The sequence below is a fragment of the Rhinolophus sinicus genome, linkage group LG16, assembly GCF_036562045.2.
Source record: "Rhinolophus sinicus isolate RSC01 linkage group LG16, ASM3656204v1, whole genome shotgun sequence".
Classification (NCBI taxonomy): Eukaryota; Metazoa; Chordata; class Mammalia; order Chiroptera; family Rhinolophidae; genus Rhinolophus; species Rhinolophus sinicus.
This window is the reverse complement of record NC_133765.1, coordinates 16,166,620-16,184,993: the sequence shown is the minus strand read 5'-3', so window position 1 is coordinate 16,184,993 and position 18,374 is coordinate 16,166,620. Positions and strand designations below refer to the sequence as shown.

Genomic DNA, 18,374 nt, shown 5'->3' with positions numbered 1-18,374 from the left:
AGATCATTCAAATGAATGGGAAAAAAAGGTAAAAAATATCAACAAATATCTAATGTATCAAAATGGCAAATATAAAAAGTGAAAGGATGCCAAGTGCTAGCAAGGGTGTGGAGAAGTGGACACTCCCAGAGCCCGTATGAGAGTACAAACTAGAAGCGTCATGCGGAGCCTGTTCTGGAAACCCCGACGGCTTTCCAGTGTTGGGGATCTCCACTGCTGACTCCACTCTCAGAATTCATTGAGGAAATAATCAAAGATGGGCATGTAGGCTTATGTTCCAGAATTATTTATAAGTACAAATACTCTTGATGTTCAACAATAAAGGAACGGATAAATCATGATACAACTGTAAGACAGAAAATGATGTAACCAGCAATGGTGTTTTTGAAAAATATTTTATAATACGGAAAATGCTCATCATACAAAGTTAAATGGAAAAGGATAAACATGACATGCAGCGTAAGAACCCAGTTTTATTTGAAAAGAAAAAGCACATATATACATATACGCACAGAAACAAACGAGAAGGAAATGCATCTTCATGTCATGACCTATGAACCACTGAGGGTCATTTTTATTCTTGTGTTGTTGTTTTTTCCAAATTTCTTCAATATGTATATATTTCTCGTATAATTAGAAAAGAAGGTTTATATGCAAATAAAAGAACATTAAGACTCCAATGGTAAGAGGGCCAAAGGGTATATTCAGATAATTTTCCGGAAGAAAAACAATAAAACCATGTTCAATATCCTGCCTCATTAGTTATCAAAGGTGCAAAGTGAAGTAATAAGTGCCACTTGGCTGAGGACATCAACAGCGGTACAAGGCAGGCAGCAGGTCGGTGGCCAGGGCCCAGGAAGGTGGTTGCATTTTCATTTCTTTTCAAATAAGAAAAATGAGTATGAGAATAATGAATCAAGCCGAGCTTATACTTGTCTCTTCCCAAAGCAGCTGTAAAATAGAACTTTTCCTATTTGTCACAGAGGAAGAGCCTGAGACTGCCACGATGTGGCCCTGGGGACCGGATATTGCGAGGCCGGGTCACGGACACTCCAGAGGGAGGCCATGGAGTGGCAGATGTCCAGGGTCATCACTGTGTCGTCACCACGCCCTGAACAAAGGCTGCCGGTCTGGACACACAGCTTGGAACGGCGCCTGTGCCCGGGAGATGGACGTGCACGGGACGTTCCTACTTGGCCAGTGTTGCTGAGTGGTTTCTTCATAATGAAATAGTATTACTTTGCAAACACACAACCAAAAACATACCAAGATGATCCGTTAAGCTATTCATTTCCTTTATCTCAAAATTTCCACTTCTAGAAGTCTACTCTAAGAAAAACACTAAAAGAACTATAATGCAAAAGATGCTCCACGAAGAATGATTTATAATAGTGAAAAACACGGAAATAACTTCAACATATGACAAAAGAATATCTAACAGAATAATACTAAGCTTCCATTTAGAATTATGATTCCGAAGACAGTGCCGTTACTTGGGAAAAAATTCTGCTGTGCAGCTAACTGGAAAAAAAAAGATTAAAATGATATACTTACTACGTTTAAAGTGATATAAAAATGCACTATGAGAAAAGCAGAAGGTAATGTATCAAAGTGCGAAATGCAGTTTTATTAAGAATTAGGGGGGTGTTTTCTCCCCTTAACTCCACATTTTCTGAAACGTGGTTATTTTGCCTCCATAATTTAAAAAGTATACTAAAAAGCGTTTCATAAACTATAGCACTCTATACAAATGTAAAGTGTTATCACTGAGAAGGCAGCTTATACTTGCTTAGAACTGAGAAGAAATAGCCTTAATTCCAGATGAACGCAGCCGTCTTCCTACCTCTGCAGGGAGCATGCAGATGGCTTCTGTGGAGCGGCTACTCTGGTGAGCTGAGCTGCACAGCATGCGGGAGGCCCTGCAGGCAGCCTCACCAGCTCGGGGTGAAGGAGCCCTTCTAGACACACCTACCCGGACACGCACTCATGTTCCCTGGACACACCAGGCACCGCCTGTGTGCTCCCCATCTCCCGCCATGGATCGGGTAGCCAGGTGCAATGCCAGCATGCCAGGACCTGGCTACTCTGATGCTGGGCTGTGCTTCTGTGCCACCTCTAACAAATCCCTCTGCAGTGGGGCCGCCTAAGTGAGGCGAGTCCAGGAAATGCCCTTTTCCCAAAACTCCCACCATCCAAGATTATTCTGCCCTCCTGGACTATAATAACGTTCACTTGGAGGTAATACTGTTCATAATTCTTCTGGTTTTAAAAATTATTATTCTTCTAAATGCAACAGTTCACAGAGGAAATTCCTGATCGAAATCATGCCAGAAGCCCGTCTGAGGTCACAACGATTGACATACCTTCTTTTTATCGGCAGTAAAGATCTATTCCCCTGGTCAAGGACTTCCAAACCCATCAAGGGAAACAGGACAACAGGGCCTCCTCAAATGGCCCGCAACTCTCCTCTCCTACAGTGTATCCCTCCCTGGGGAGGGGACAGCCGCTGGTGAGAGGGCACCTGTGGCAGCACACGGGGGGACTGCACAGGGTAGGAGGGCAAGCCCCCACATCCGGAGCTACGAGCAGTCTGCATCACCAGCTACTGTGCTTTCCCCGCTCTCCCCGGCGAGGGACTGAGAACGGCTACCTCGATGACGCCACGTTAATTTCCCGGTTTGCTGCCAAGAGGGAAATTCCTGCTGGCTGAGGGCGGAACCACACACAGGAGCTTTGCCACATCCAGGGCATTGATGGGGTCCATGCTGCTCACACCTGTGCTCCCCGCGTCCAGCAGGCTGCTGGGAACATAGTATGTGCTCAGCAAGTGCTTGTTGAACTGGATGGCAAAGGGCTTCTCCTTGCTGTGCATTCTCTGGTGCTCGGCGAGGTGGGTGCTCCAGTGGAACATCTCGCCACATTCGTTACACTTAAACGATTTCTCCCCGGAGTGGATTTTCTGATGTTTAATGAGACAGTGATTCTGGCTGAACGCTTTGCCGCACTGGCTGCATTTGTAGGGCTTCTCTCCGGTGTGGATCCGCTGGTGCACGATGAGGGACGAGTGGCAGCTGAAGGCCTTCCAGCAGCGGCTGCAGTCAAAGGGCTTCTCCCCCGTGTGGATCCGCTGGTGCACGATGAGGTAGGAGTGGGAGCTGAAGGCCTTGCCACACTCATTGCACTTGAAGGGCTTCTCCCCACTGTGGATCCGCTGGTGCACCACCAGGTAGGAGTGGCAGCTGAAGCCCTTCCCACAGTCGCCGCACTTGAAGGGCTTCTCTCCCGTGTGAATCCTCTGGTGCAGGGTGAGGCGTGAACGGTTATTGAAGGCCTTCGCACAGTCGCTGCATTTAAACGGCTTGTCTCCGTTGTGGATTTTCTCGTGCACGGTCAGGGACGAGTGGCAAGTGAAGGCCTTCCCGCACGCGTCACACTTGTATGGCTTCTCTCCCGTGTGGATTCTGTGGTGCCGCGTCAGGTGCGTCCTCTGGTTGAAGGCCTTCCCGCACTCGCCGCATTTGTAGGGCTTCTCCCCGGTGTGGACCCTGAGATGCATGTTCAGCAGCGAGCTGCAGCTGAAGGCCTTTTCGCAGGTGTTACACTTGTAGGGCCTCTCACCTGTGTGAATCCTGTGATGCACGTTCAGTGACGAGTGACAGCTGAAGGCTTTCCCACACTCCCCACAGAGGAAGGGCTTCTCCCCTGTGTGGATTCTCTGGTGCTCGATGAGGTTGGTGCTCCAGGTGAAGGCCTTGCCGCACTCGTTACACCTGTAGGCTTTCTCCCGCGCGTGCCATCGCCGGTGCAGGGTGAGGGACGAGCTCTGGTGGAAGGCTTTCCCACATTCGCCGCACACGAAAAGACCCTCCCCAGTGCCAGCACCCATGCCCTGATGCCGGCTGGCGGGTGGAGGTTTTCCCTGTTCACTTGACTTGCAATTGTTTCTCCCTGAGCACATTCTCTGCTGCTGGGTTACAGCCTCACTGGAGTGGAAGTTCTCGGTGTGTCTGTCAGGAGACTTTTCCTCCGTAGGAATGACAGTTCCTTCACTCTGCTGGGTGAAGAGGGTGCACCGGAGGGGAAAAGCCTCCTCAGACACCTCGTGTCCCTGCCAGCGCTCCTCTGTGGAAATGTCCCCATAGCCAGTGGGCGTGTGCCTCCAGAACACAGCCTCGCCTCTGGACAGAGCAGCTGCCGGGCCCTTCCAGGCCCACCCGTCGCCTGGCCCAGGGCTGTGGGGACTGGACCTTGCCGGCCACTCTGCCACTGACTCCTGTGATGGCTCTTCTTTGCAGATGCCCTGCTGTTGACACAACTCCTCCTCCCTCTCAGGCCTGGGCTCCCGTTCTGTAAGAAATGGGAAATACAATTTTCTGTCAGCAGGCAGAGGTGTGGCGCTGGAACTCCGATTTGAGATCTGACCCAGTAGTGTAGATAAAGCTAGAAAAGCGAGCAGAGACCGACAGAGTGAGGAGGGAGCTCAAAGGCAGAGAGACAGGAGCGCACCCTGGGTGAGACGGGCAAGCAAGCCAGTGAGAAGGGAAGCAGAGGAAGAAACAGAGACAGGACTCCCAGAAGGAAATCCTGAAAAGAGCCAGGGCGGCTAGGAAAGGAGCAGAACTCATGGATATGATTCACTCATTGCAACATCAATGGAGAGATTGTTGTGTGTCTGAACTGGGCATGAACACAGGGTAAATACAGGTCCAAAAACAACAAACTTAAATTTCCCTGGTTCCAGAAGGGAAAAAGAACACCTTACCTCTCTTTAATGTTTCCTTTAGAATACTTGAAACTAAATGCGTTCTCTGTCCCTGAGATGTACGTGTGTCTCTTTAAAAGCTAAATAGGCCTCTTGCCAGCTTTGCATCCCAGAAGGAATGTATTCCTTGGAGCCACCTCTGTGAACTGTCTCCCTGTCTCCTCCCCCCACCCCCAAACTGACTGCCCTTTTCTCAGTGAGCAAAGCCCTGACCTCAATTTCATACACACTCCCGCTCCTGTTCTGCTTCATTTTTCTTGGCACCATCTGATAGTCACCACTGGTTAAATATTTCTGTATATGTAGGTATTACTTCTGTCTCCTGCCAACAGAAGGCAGACGTCTTTGCCTGTTTTCCTAGCAGTTGCTGACACATAGTCAATGCTCAATATGTGTGCTGAAGGAAGAAAGGGAAAAGGGAGAGTTCTAGAAGGTGCACTGAGCAGGTGTAGGTGGAGCCAGGGCAGTGCACTGTGGAAGGAAAATGGGGCTGTGGCGGGAGGGCCACACGGGTTGGTGGCAGGGGCACCGGGGACAAGGGCTCCACATCCTTCCCCTGTGTTCCCCTCACCTGGATGAGTCCCTCCGGGGACTTTTCTGGGCACCTGCCATGGCTCCTCGCCCCTTTCCAGATGGGAGATCACGTCTGGCTTGCAGACCGGAGGCCCTGCTTGTGGGGAGGAAGTGGCATGGCTCTGTGTGCTGCAGTTCTGCAGAACCAGCCGGCACTGAGAGATGTATGCTACCCCCAAGGACACAAGTCTCAGTATCAGAACCCAAACTGAGGCACGTTCTCGGAGGATCCCACAGGTGGGGACACCTCCCCTCCATCTCCCTTGGAAAGCTCCAGGGCAGGTTGGGCTCCCAGGACCCTGCCCAGCCCCTCCCTCTTATCCTGGCCACACCTCCAAGCAAGGATGCCAGTGGCACTGCAGAGCCCTGCCACAAGGGCTGGGTGCAGAGAACACAGCCCCCACACCGTGCTGAGCCCAGTGCCAAGGCTGGTGCCAAAGGGAACCTTAGTATTACCTATGGCATGGCCAGACTGCAGACTCTGAGCCTTGGGGAGCCATCTTACCCAGCGCGAGAAGGTTCTGATAGTTCTCCAGCATCACGTCCCGGTACAGGGCTCTCTGAGGGGAGTCCAGCTGGCCCCACTCTTCCTGGGTAAAGTCCACGGCCACGTCCTTGAAAGTCACCGATTCCTGGAATGACACGCACGTTCTCACTCACCCAGGATGGTTCTGATTGCATTTGTGCTTCCAAAGGAGTAAAGGGTTAACCTCGGTGACCTTCTCCCACGCGATGACTGTTGTGCTTAGACGCCATCTGTCGTACAGACGCAGCACCCCCATGTACACACCACAGCTGGGCAGGGATCACCACATGGACCCGTCCTTCTGGACCAGGAAGGCCCAGCTAGCTGGGCAGCCCGCGTGTGGGGGCTGCAGTGGACAGGAAGCTGCTGTGACAGTTCTGGGTAAGATGCCATGCTTCCCAGGGTCAAGACTGTCAAGCTCAGAGAACTTGGAAGAATAATACAAAGAACCTAGAAACCCTGATCAAAGCTTACCACTGCAAGAGGACTCGAGCTCAGACAGAAAGAAAGCCATTGTTATACCCTAAGGAAGGAAACCCTACACTAATCAGTAAGTTCTATGCCCAAGTGACCAAAGGAGCCACTCCGTGTCCTTCCTGCCCCCCCCGAACCCCTGCTCCCCTGCCCTCCCCAGGACTGCGTCCTGGCCCATCCCTCCCTTAACCTACTCCCACCTTCCCCAATGCCAGTCACTAATTGTAAGGTAACCCCTCCACCCACTTCGTCACTCCAGTTGCCCCAAATGACTCCACTTGTCCTCATGCCCTCGAACCCTAGGCTCTTCTGCCACCTGGGGCTTCTTACCCCCTCCGGAGGCCCCAGGCTGCCACCCCTAACGGTCTCCACGTTGGTCATGTTCCAACCCCGCTCTGGATCCTCCCTTGCCAGAAAATAAGCTCCCAAGGCCCATGAGGACTCTGACCTCAGGAGGCAAGCATGGGCAGGCTGCTTTCTAAGCGGCTACTGACTAACAGCTGTCTCTTCAAAGATGCTGGTGCCATGGCAGCCTGGCTCAAACTAGTTAGGATGTAGTTAAGTTAGACATAAGAGTGAAGACTAAACCAAGCGAAGGAGGCCTGGTTCCTATCTTGTAAGCCTTTGCTGGGGATTGGCTGGTGTGGGGCCAGGATCCCAGGGACCACCAGATTTCTGCAGAAGCTCTGGGACCACATTAGCACCCAGAGTCAGGCAAGGGGTGCAGAGAGTCAGGCCTTGAGGTGAGCCCTCATGCCTACCAGGTGCCTACCAGGCAGTCAGTAAAAGCAGGGATTTCCTCTGGAAAAACGGGAGTTTTGCCGTATACTTTTAGGTAGTTATCAGTGTTGCTGCGGACTGAATCGTGTCCCCCTGAAATCTGTATGTTGAAGCCCTAACCCCCAATGTGACTGTATTTGGACATGGGTCCTTGGGAGATAACTGAGGTTACATGGGGTCACTAGGGTGGTGCCCTAATCCGATAGGACTGGTGTCCTTGGACGACAGAGACCTCTGTCCGCGTGCGCACAGAGGAAAGGCAGGGGAAAAAGGCGGCCACCTACAAGCTGGGAAGACAGCCCTCACCAGGAACCAAGCCTGCGGCATCCTGATCTCAGATTCCTAACCTCCAAACCTAGGAGGAATAAGCACACGCTGTTTAAGACCCCAGCCTGTAGTATTCTGTTATGGCAGCCCGAGCTAGGACAAATGTCAACATAAAAAGAAAGAAAGATGAAACCACTCTTCACACCACATACAACACAGCGCCAGGTGGAGCAAAGATCTGAATGTGAGCCATCTGGGGTCCATTCTGTGAATCCCTGGGCAGCAGAGACTGTAAGTGCAACATGAAACCCAGAAACCATGAAGAGAAGATTTACATTTGCTCCACAAGCGTTTACATTTTCTACATGGAACGCTGACAAGTCACTAAGAAAAACAAAAGAAAAACGGGCATAGGCTATAAACAGACAATTCACAGAAGACTCATAAACAGCTGTTAAGCCTGTGAGTAGACAGTCAATCTCATTAGACATCCAGAAATGAGAAATAAAACAGCAAGATACCATTTCACACACAGCAGAGAGGCCAAACGTTTAAAGTCTGAACATACCAAAGGTGGGCTCATCCATGGGAAAACAGGGTGGTCTGACACCACTGGGCAGGTGTGTATTGGGGGCACATAGTTTTTATCGTCTCTAATAAAGTCTAGAGCGTGTATTCCCTGTGCCTTGAAAGTCCACTCTGAGATTCCTACCTAGTCCAGAGTGACTGAGAAAACACTAGAAACAAACTGAATGCCTGTCAGTAGGAAGGGATATAAACAATACCGTGCAGCAGTGAAAAGAAACAGGGTAGACAGACCTGTCCCTGTGGGGATCTCTCAAGAGCACAGCAGCTGGTATAAAAGCAGGCTGAGGGGACCATACCTGGTGTGATGCCCTACACAGAACCATCTAGAAGCATACACAGCACTGTGTGCAGTTTACAAATACTCAGATGCACATGTTGCTCCACCATCTGGCAGATAAGGGCACAGGCTCTGAGCCTGAGGGCCTGGGTGGGCTCCCTATTCTTGCCCTCACTAGCGATGTGAGTGGAGGGGTGCCTCAGTTTCCCTGACTGTGAAATGAGACCTATGTCACTGACTCACGGTGAGAATTAAATGAGTTAATACCACATATGAAGGTCCCATCAGAGCGCTGTGGTGTTTGCTGGGTCGTCATCCTCTGATACCCCATGGACCGGGGAGGGCAGGAGAGGACAGAGAAGGGAGGACACAGAAGGCACTTTGCCTTTACTTGTAATGTTTCATTTTAATAAGACAAAATTCACACATCTGTTAATTTTGTAAAGTAGGTACCCAGAAAGTTGTTCTTACTCTATTTTAAATGTTTTAACATTTAAAAACATGAAAAGCCATTCAAAGAGGAGGAAATGCAAATTTCCGATAGACTTCTAAAGAGATTAGTGATTTTTGTCAGGGAAATGCAAATTGAAACCAAAATAACCATTTTACCTATCAAAGTAGCACTAATTAAAACCAGGTAACCTGGCAACGAGGAACCACTTTTGGTGGGCGTGGGAACCGCTATGTCCAGTTGGGTATTTACATCAAAAAAACAAGAGTTGCTGCACATAAGGAAGCAAATGAAAGGCTGGGTACTGCAGCACCGTACTTACCAGAAACCAACCAAATGACCAAGCATGGCATTAGAATGGTTGACTAAATCAGGGTACAGGCATGCGGGCAGACCATGGAAAATAACGCAGCTATCCAAAGGAACGCACTGAACACTCTGCTGAGTGGAGGAAGCCAGACAGAGGAGGCCACGTACTGTATGACCTCATTTGTACGAAATGCCCAGAATAAGCAAATAGAAACACAAAGTAAATTAGTGGTTGCTGAGGGCTGGAGAGGGGGGAGGGGAGGGACTGCTAATGGCTATTGGGTTTCTTTCTGGGGTGATGAAAACGTTCTAAAATTGATCGTGGTGATGGTTGCACTATTTTGTGAACATACTAAAAAAACCACTGAATTGCATACTTGGGAAGGGTGGATTTTATGGTGTGTGAATTGTATCTCAATAAAGACAAAGGGAAGCACTGGAATGTGTACTGTACGATTCCATCTTTGAAATAATACGTTTAAGCCCTGTGTCTATGTATGGTTGAGTTCTATGTAGGGTTGAGTTTGCTTATGTGAACAAGAGGAGAGATATGGAACAATAAATGTCAAAACCGAAGACACTGGCTATCTTAGGGAATGAGATTGTAAGTGTGGGGAAAGATTATTAACAGATTATTAACTTGTTAGCACAGCAAATAATGGTTTTGTAAATTAAAAAAAATTGTTTTCCAATGAAGAAGGAAAATCAAGGCAGAGCTGGGACTGGCCTCAGCATTTTGGTGTGGGCACCCAGCTTCCTTGAGCCTGTTTCTCCGACTAGGGCATGGCGTGGGACCAGCAGGCCTCCGTGGTTGAGGGTGAATGAGCGAAATGAGGTAGGAGCATGCCAGTCTTGGATACCAAGGAAAGGGCACAGCAGCGGTAGGCCCTCACATGGCCATCTCCCACCACTCTGGCTGGGCATGCCAAGAGGTGGGAGACTCTGCCCCTTCCCCTAGGAGGAGAGGAGAAACAGCAGTCTGTGCCACCTCCAGTCGTGACAGGGACCCCTACTGTCTCAGGCATTAGAAGAAGTGAGGTGGTGAGGGCACAGAAGTGGAATGCACTGGGCCTCCACAGTAGAGTGAACTGAGGTTGGAGAGAAATGGGGGAGGAGGGGTATTCTGATACTTGTGCTTGGGGAGCTCCCACAGTGTGACAGTAAATTAGTGGTTGCTGAGGGCTGGAGAGGGGGGCGGGGAGGGACTGCTAACGGGTATTGGATTTCTTTCTGGGGTGATGAAAACGTTCTAAAATTGATCGTGGTGATGGTTGCACTACTTTCAGTGGTGCACAAGGGGCATCAGATCAGTGTGAGACACCGCTGTGGCCACAGTAAACAAGACACCTACCCCAAGGCGACGGTGTTTGTATTCTGCAGCAGGCAGGACAGATGGAAAACAGGAGTGGAGCAGCCCCAACATGGTGAAAATTGGGTTTTGTGCTCTGCTTCCAGCCACAAAGGGGTAACAGAGACCAGAGTTGCCCTCTGACCTCAAACAACTAGTAAACTGGGCAAAACGTCTGAAACAATGGTTGATTTCCAGACACTGAACAAAGTGCGGCTCAGAAGAGAGACCCTGAGATAAGGGAAACAAACGAAGTGAGCCCTACAACCACCCCACCCTCCTGCCTGGCCCCTGGTTCCAGACTGCAGCAGGGGAGATGGGAACTCAGACAGAGCCTGTGGTCTGAGGAGTTGAGGAAACAGAGTTGAGTTTGGGGGGACCAGGAGACTAAATTCTGCAAGGAAAAATTCCAGAGCAAAGGGAGTTGCAGACTCAGAACTCTGGATGCGCTTGAGGCTGACTGAGGGCTGACAGGTATGTGCGTGGGAGGGAACCACCCCAAACCAGGGAAAAGAAACACCAGGGAAGAAGCAGGCAGAACAATTATTAAAACTCACATGGGTTGGGAATAGTTTGTGTGCTGACTGACCAGAGTGGAATGTCCTCCTGATGTATAGGAACTGAGTCAAGTCCCTGGAAGGCTATTGCCTCAGCAGTGAGGCAAATTTTGCCCAAGACAGCTTCTCTGGACCCACCTTAACAAAACCTAAAAGCATCAAACTAATAGTAAGTAATTTCACTGCATCCCAGAACAAATCCCAGAAATATTTAAGGAATTCCAAGCAACACAATACTCAACAAAGTAAAATTCACAATGTCCAACATCCATTCAAGTAACTAAAAGGAAAAATAAGCTAATAAAATCAGAGGCATTAAGAATCTACTAAAAGAGTATTTGTTTACCGCCAAAAGATGGCATTAAGAGAGAAACAGCATAAAAAAAGACAGAAGACATATAGAAAACAACACATATAAACCCAGCCTTACCAATAATTATATTAAATGTGAATCGTCAAACTCCAATTAAAAAGTAGAGATTTTCCAATTGAATTAAAAAAGTGAGACCCAACTACATGCCAGCCACTTCAAATATAAAGATGATGATAGATTAAAAGTGAAAGAATGGGGAAAGATATACCATGCAAATACTAATCAGAAGAAAGCTTAGGTGACTATATTAACACCACACAAAGATTTCAGAGCAAGGAATATCATCAGAGATAAAGAGAGACATTACATAATGATCATTATCACAATATCAATTCATTAAAACCTCACAACAATTCTAAATATAGATGTACCTCCAAACAGCTTCAAAATACAAAAACAACACAAATAGCCAAAACCTAATAGAACTGAAAAGAGAAATAAGACAAATCCATCATTATACTCGGTGATTGCAAAAATAATCTCTCTCAATAATTGATAGAACACATAAGCAGAAAATCTGTAAGGATAAGAATAATTGAGTAACATTATCATTCAATCGACTTAATTGATATTTACAGAACACTCTAGCCAACAAAAGCAGAATCCACTTTCTTTTCAAGTGCATAAAACATTTATCAAGATAAACCACATTCCGGGCAACAAAATAAATCTTAGTAAATTTGAAAGAATTCAAATCATACAAAGTTCTTTCTCTCACCACAACAGAATTAGAAATCCATAATAGAGCGATATCTGGAAAATCCCCCAAACATTTAGGAATTAAACAACACACTCCTAAATAATACATGGTTGAAGAAGAAATCCCAAAGGAAATTAGAAACTATTTTGAACTGAAAATGAGAATACAACATAAAATTTGTGGGATGTAACTAAGGTAGTGCTTACTTAGAAGAAAATTTATAGCATTGAATGTTATGTGAGGAAAGAACAAAGGTTTCAAATCAGTACCTAAGTTTCAACCTTAAACCAAAGTAAAGGAAGGAAATAATAAGGATCAGAAATCAACAAAATAGAAAACAAAAAGTAATAAGAAAAACCTATGAAACCAAAAGATGGTTCTTTGAAAAGAACAATAAAGGGCTGGCCCGGTGGCTCAGGTGGTTGGAGCTTGGTGCTCCTAATGCTGAAGGCTGCCGGTTCGATTCCCACATGGGCCAGTGGACTCTCAACCACAAGGTTGCCGGTTCAACTCCCGCAAGGGATGGTGGGCTGCGCCCCCAGCAACTAAGATTGAACATGGCAACTTGAGCTGAGCTGTCGCTGAGCTCCCGGATGGCTCCGTTGATTGGAGCGCGTCCTCTCAATCACAAGATTGCAGGTTCAACTCCTGCAAGAGATGGTGGGCTGTGCCCGCCCTGCAACTAGCAATGGCAACTGGACCTGGAGCTGAGCTGCGCCCTCCACAGCTATGATTCAAAGGACAACAACTTGACTTGGAAAAAATCCTGGAAGTACACACTGTGAAGTACACACTGTTCCCCAATAAAGTCCTGTTCCCCTTAAAAAAAAAGATCAATAAAATTGATAATTAAACATATATTTGCTATCTGACTCAGCAATTCCACACTTACATAGTTTTTCAAGAGAAATTAAAACACACGTCTGTACTCGTACTCAAATATTTCTAGCAGGTTTATTTAATAACCAAAACTTGGAAACAACCTACATGTCCATCAGCTGGTGGATGGATAAACAAATTGTACACACAAATACAAGGGTGTTCTGGGCTGAACTCTGTCCCCTCCAAATTTGTATGTTGATATCCTAACCCCCAGCATCTCAGAATGTGACTATTTGGAGACAGGATCTTTGAAGAGGTGATTAACGTAAAACGAGGTCACTACAGTGGGCTTTAATCCAACAGGACTGAGGTCCTTATAAGGAAAGGATATTTGGACACAGACATGTACAGAGGAAAGACCATGTGAGGACACAAGGAGAAGGTGCCATCTATAAACCAAAGAGAGAGGCCTCAGAAGAAACCCACCCTGGTGACACCTTGATCTTGGACTTCCAGCCTCCAGAACTGTGAGACAATAAACTTCTGTTGTTTGAGCCATTCAGTCTGTGGCACTTCGCTATGGCAGCCCTGGTAAACTAATACAAATGGAATATTGTACTCAGCAATACACATGAACAAACCACTGATTCACATAATGACATGAATTCAAAAGCATTATGCTAAATGAAATTAGTCAGAAAGCAAAGACTACATACTCTGTCATTCCATGGGGACAGCACTTCCTGCAAAGGGGCAAGAAGGAACTGTTTGGGGTGGAAATGTTCTATATTATGATTGTGGTGCTGGTTATACAAGTGGACACACTTACCCAAATTCATCAAATCCTATACTTAAAATTGGAGGACTTTATTGTATATATATTATACCTCAATAAACCTGAGCCAAAAACCCACTGGATTTTAGGGTGGGGTGAGGACACACGCTGAGAACACGCCCATAACTGAGGCACGCAGAGACGAAGCATAACGGGGGTGGCATCAGCAGAGGGAGGGAGAAAATGTACAGGAACTAAGCTCCAAAGACATCAGAATATGGTGCCGACGAGAGGGGGCTGTCAGACTATATGGCTTCAGTGTGGGGGCATCAACGGGCAGAAGTCGGGTAGGATCTGAGCCTTGTACAGGCCCTTCTAGGGAGTATTCCCAACCCACTGGGAGAATCCCATGTCTGGTGTGTCTTCATTCTGTAGGGGGCATGTGTGGGAATCCAATGCAGATATGGTGATGAAACTAGCAGAGAAGTCAGAACAGACCCTGGGGGATGTCCCAGGAGAGCTGAACACTTGAGCTTGAGTGGAGTGAGACTGCTGGATAGAGGAGTCCTCAGGAGAGGAGAACCAGTTACTCAAGGAGCTAAGAAGCTGATATTTTAGGAATAACACCTATGAACGAGAAGGGCTTGAGGTAGTCGCTCACGGGCATGCATATACACACAAGCAAATGCACACTTTTTGCTTAACCATTCGAAGTTTCAGTTGCAGACATGATGCCATCTCACCCTACGTTCTTCAGCTTGTATCTCCTAAGGATACTCTCTTATACAATCACAGTGCCATCATCACACCCAAGAAAGGTAATATTGATACAATATGATCTGAGATACAATCCGTTTCCAAATTTCCTCAACTGTCCCAAACTGCTTTTTATAGAACTTTTTGGATATGTGACCCATCACAGATCATGGATTGCATTTGATTGTCATGTCTCTTGAGAGTGTTTTATAGAACTAGAGAGCATTCTAACACATAACAGAAGCTGGGGACATCACACAACACATGTTTTACAGCTATTTCTTTCTACCTGTCTGTAATCACACCTCACCTCTTTCAAGTGGAAGGTTAATAGAATCACAAAAGTCTAAAAAAGTCAAAGGACCCTCAACCCTCCAGACTTTATCACTACCTTATACTCTCCTTACCAGACCCTTCTAAATACTATGATGAGTGCAGTGGTTTAGGTGATAGAACAAAACCCCAAGCCTGTAAAAGGAGGGATTTGGGCCCCACTTGGCTGCAGAAGTGGTCCCAGGGCCAATTCCTGGCTGAGCCCCCAGATCCTCTAAAACTGCAGAATGTTCCACGAAGGCTCCATGTCTGGGACCCAGTATAGAGGAAAAGCACCAGGAACAGACCCACTGCCATCGCTCTTACCCCAGGCCTGCAACACAGCCCTTCCTTCAGCTGTTCCACACCCTCTTACCTGATTCCATCTCAGAAAACACCCCCAAACAAGGACCAACCGCCACAAACATCCCCTGGGTCTGCATGTGAAGATGAGCAGTGATCTCCTGTGAGCTGCCACCTACTTGCTTGGGTTCCACTAGAACCACTGTTCAGAGCTTCTGGCACAGAGCTGGGCACATAGGTCCTGGGCAACTGACTCACCCATTGGACTGAATCAGGCTGGAAGGGACACTCATCTCCAGGGCGTCCCTGGGGCATCACCCACTCTCTTCAACTGGAGCTGTTCCCACATCCAGAGCTTCCTAAGGACGTACCCGCAGGCCCCCCTATGCGGGATCCTTGGATGACTGAAGGAGACCCTGGGCAGGGGAAGGAAGCGGCTAACCCTCTTTATAAAGAGTGAGATGTGCAGAAGGAAGCAAAGTCAGCCACTCACCTCAGACCTGGCTTCCAGGAGACCCGGACCCAATTTATCCTCTGGATTCTCTTTGAGGGGAAGAGCAGGGTCCTGAGAGAACAGAGCTGGGAAGGAGACATGAGTCAAGCGGGGGCTGTTAAGCCATAGCCATCAGTGCATTGACTAAGCTACAGCCCACTCCACCACTGGCACCCACCCAGGAGAATCAGAGGGGAGTCAGGAGCTGCCTCCGCAGGTGGGATGGGGAGCAAGCCCCAATGTCCCGCACACCCTGATACAGCAGCAGGGGTTAATTCTGCCACTCAATGTCAGACACTCCAAGAAAGAAGAAAAAGCACTGCAATTTCCTTCCTCTCGTCAGCATGCTCAAGACAGTGGGAATAAACGGTTGTGCATGGTGAAGAGGCCGGAGGCTTGATTCTGCTGGTGCTTCTGGGAAACTGGCCTGACCTGCCTGAGTGTCAAGTCTCAAGTGCACACCCACAGACCCACTGACTAAAAGAGCCAATTGTACCTGTCTCCTGGAGTTTCGGGGCAGAAGTCTCCATGGTGGCCCTTGGCAGAGTCCCCCGGAGGTGTGGGCAGCTATGCAGCCTCCTGGGCCCCGGGCCAGGCCCAGAGGAGCGGGTCCTGCGCCTGGGGTTCAGGGACAGCGGCCTGCAGGGGAGTCCAGAGGGGTCGCGCACCACTCCCGGCTGCACGGTCACACTGGCTCTGCGCCCCGTCGAGGTCCGGGCCAAGCAGACTCAGCAGGAACACCGCACCCCAGGCTGCGCTCACGCCCCATCACTGTACCGCACGCAGCCCGTCACACTCCTCCCGGGAACCGCGGGCAAGGCCAGGCAGGCCTGGGGCTCAGCCACCCAGAGCCAGGGGGCGCGGAGCGCGGCCGTCAAACAGGCCCCAGGGGCGGATTGATAGGCCGACCGACGGAAAGATACGCGAGGGAGTCGACCGACCGAACTCCCACAAAAGGACAGCGACCACCACAAAGGAGCAGCCGGTGGCCGCCGCGGGAAAGTGCGTCTGCGCGGACCGGACGCAAACTACAACTCCCGGGAGCCTTTGCGCTGGGCAGACAGCGTACTCCATTTCCCAGAAGGCCTCTGGGCCCCACAGGGGTTCTGTGGTCCTTCCCCGGACGAGCGTGTAGTACAGCCTTCTGGGAAATGTAGTTTCAGGACCAGAAACTATGCTTTCTGGCCCCGCCCCACGCCCCCACTTTCCCATCCCCGGCTTTCAAAGTATCTTGGGTGTACGTGTGCGTGTGTGTGTGTGTTCGTCCGTGGGGGCGTGCTGGGCTGCTGCGTGTGTCTCTAATTGGTGGAGGGGGTTCAAGAGGAACATGCCCAGGAATGTGAAATTGTCCTGTCAGTGTGTAGGTGTCTCCAGGTGGAGTTAAGGGGGCTCTGACCCACATAAGTCTTTAAAGAAAAGGCTCAGGTTCCCGCCTCTAGGGACGCTAGAGGTGGTCGGTGGACCGTCAAGGAGTTTCCCAGGGGCCCTCCAAGTGCCCTTCTCCTGCTGCCCCTTCTGGTGCCCTGGTGCTGGGTAGGGAGCAGAGGAGGGAAAGCCCCAGGTCTGCTCTCAGATCAGGTGGCCCTGACCTCTGTCCATGCTCAGGAGCTAGGGATGGAAGGAGGGTGTGGTTGGTGGCTTAGCCTGACACAGTGCTCTAACTGCCTTGGGCCCCAGGCTCAGTTTTGGCTGCAAGCTCTACTCAGTTCCCCTGCTGTGGTGGCTAGCTTCCAGTACCACCCCTATAAATCTTATCTTCTGGTATTCACACCCTTGTAGTACCTCCCACACTGGATATGACTGACTTGTGTAACAAAGAATATTGTGAAAATACTGGTGTGTGAATCATGAAGCTAGGTCATAAAAACATTGACTGCAGCTTCAGCCTTGCTTTCTTGGATCACTCACTCTAGGGGAAGCCAACACCACATCCTAAGGACACCCCAGAAATCTGTAGAGAGATCCACATGGCAAAAATTGAGGCCTCCTGCCTACAGTTTGCAACGATTTGCCAGCTTCAACAGAGATTGATCTTGGAAGTGGACACTCCAGAGACGTTGAGACAACAGCACAGGATATTCAGGTATGGTGTACAATAATGGAAGTTTATTGTTTAAAGTCATATTTTAGGAGTTATTTGTTCTACAGCGATAGATAACAAACACAAATAATGTAGTATATATAATTAATGCAATAACTGATTCCAGTGTTTGCAAATAGGATGCTATAAAAATGAAAACGAGTGTGGCCGGATGGCTCAGTTGGTTAGAGCACGAGCTCTCAACAACAAGCGAGCTCTCAACGACAAGGTTGCGGCTTCAACTCCCACATAGGATGGTGGGCTGTGCCCCCTGCAACTAAAGATTGAAAACATCAACTGGACTTGGAGCTGAGCTGCGCCCTCCACAACTAGATTGAAGGACAACAACTTGGAGCTGACGGGCCCTGGAGAGACACACTGTTCCCCAATATTCCCCAATAAAAAGGAAAAAAAAAGAAGAAATAGAACATTATCAATTAAAAAAAAAAAGAAAATGAAAAAATGTGGTAGAAGCTTTGGAACTAGCAAAGGATAGAAGCCAGAAGAACTACTAGAAGTCTGATGGTCTTTGAGGAGGCTTTGGATGAGAGCTTAAAGGAACGGGAGAAAAATGTTTTTGGAAATGGGAGAGAAGGGAATCCTTGTTAAATTGTGGCAGAAGGTTTAGCAACACTGCCACCTGCGTTAACACGGAAAGTAGAAAATGTACCTAAAGAACTGGGTGATGTAGCTGAGATTTCCCGCCAGTGTCGAAGGTGCCTCCTGGATTCTTGCTGCTCATAGTAAAATAGGAGAGGAGAGAAATCTAAAAAGAAGCCAGGAATTGCTGGGTTTGAAAATTCCCACGCTCTGCCACCCTGGCAAAGGATGCTGAAATAAGGAAATGG

The 18,374-nt window shown here is 48.5% G+C and overlaps 1 protein-coding gene across 4 annotated transcripts; it reads right to left on the bottom strand.

Annotated features, from left to right (window-relative positions):
* Nucleotides 1-455: 455 nt before the first annotated feature.
* ZNF74 (zinc finger protein 74) lies at nt 456-16,481 on the bottom strand. 4 transcript variants are annotated; one of them, XM_074321226.1, is made up of 6 exons: nt 15,943-16,481; nt 15,447-15,532; nt 13,294-13,403; nt 5,841-5,967; nt 5,334-5,432; nt 456-4,347 (listed from the first exon to the last, which is right to left on the bottom strand). In XM_074321226.1, exons 4-6 carry the CDS (start codon nt 5,872-5,874, stop codon nt 2,666-2,668), a joined length of 1,815 nt encoding a protein of 604 aa, XP_074177327.1. In that variant the 5' UTR covers nt 5,875-5,967; nt 13,294-13,403; nt 15,447-15,532; nt 15,943-16,481; the 3' UTR covers nt 456-2,665. The 4 variants fall into 4 exon arrangements, with proteins under 4 accessions (XP_074177327.1, XP_019565741.2, XP_019565742.2 ...); XM_019710182.2 differs by lacking the exon at nt 13,294-13,403; XM_019710183.2 differs by lacking the exon at nt 13,294-13,403 and having other exon boundaries at nt 5,334-5,429.
* Between the last annotated feature and the right edge of the window lie 1,893 nt (nt 16,482-18,374).

Excerpts from the sequence above, each read along its gene's own strand:
- ZNF74 (XM_019710182.2), bottom strand. The coding sequence starts at position 15,976 with ATGGAGACTTCTGCCCCGAAACTCCAGGAGACAG. Across the intron at positions 15,533-15,942 it reads CCCGAAACTCCAGGAGACAG|CTCTGTTCTCTCAGGACCCT; the intron begins GTACAATTGGCT and ends TCTCCTTCCCAG. Across the intron at positions 4,348-5,333 it reads CCCCGGAGGGACTCATCCAG|AACGGGAGCCCAGGCCTGAG; the intron begins GTGAGGGGAACA and ends CATTTCTTACAG.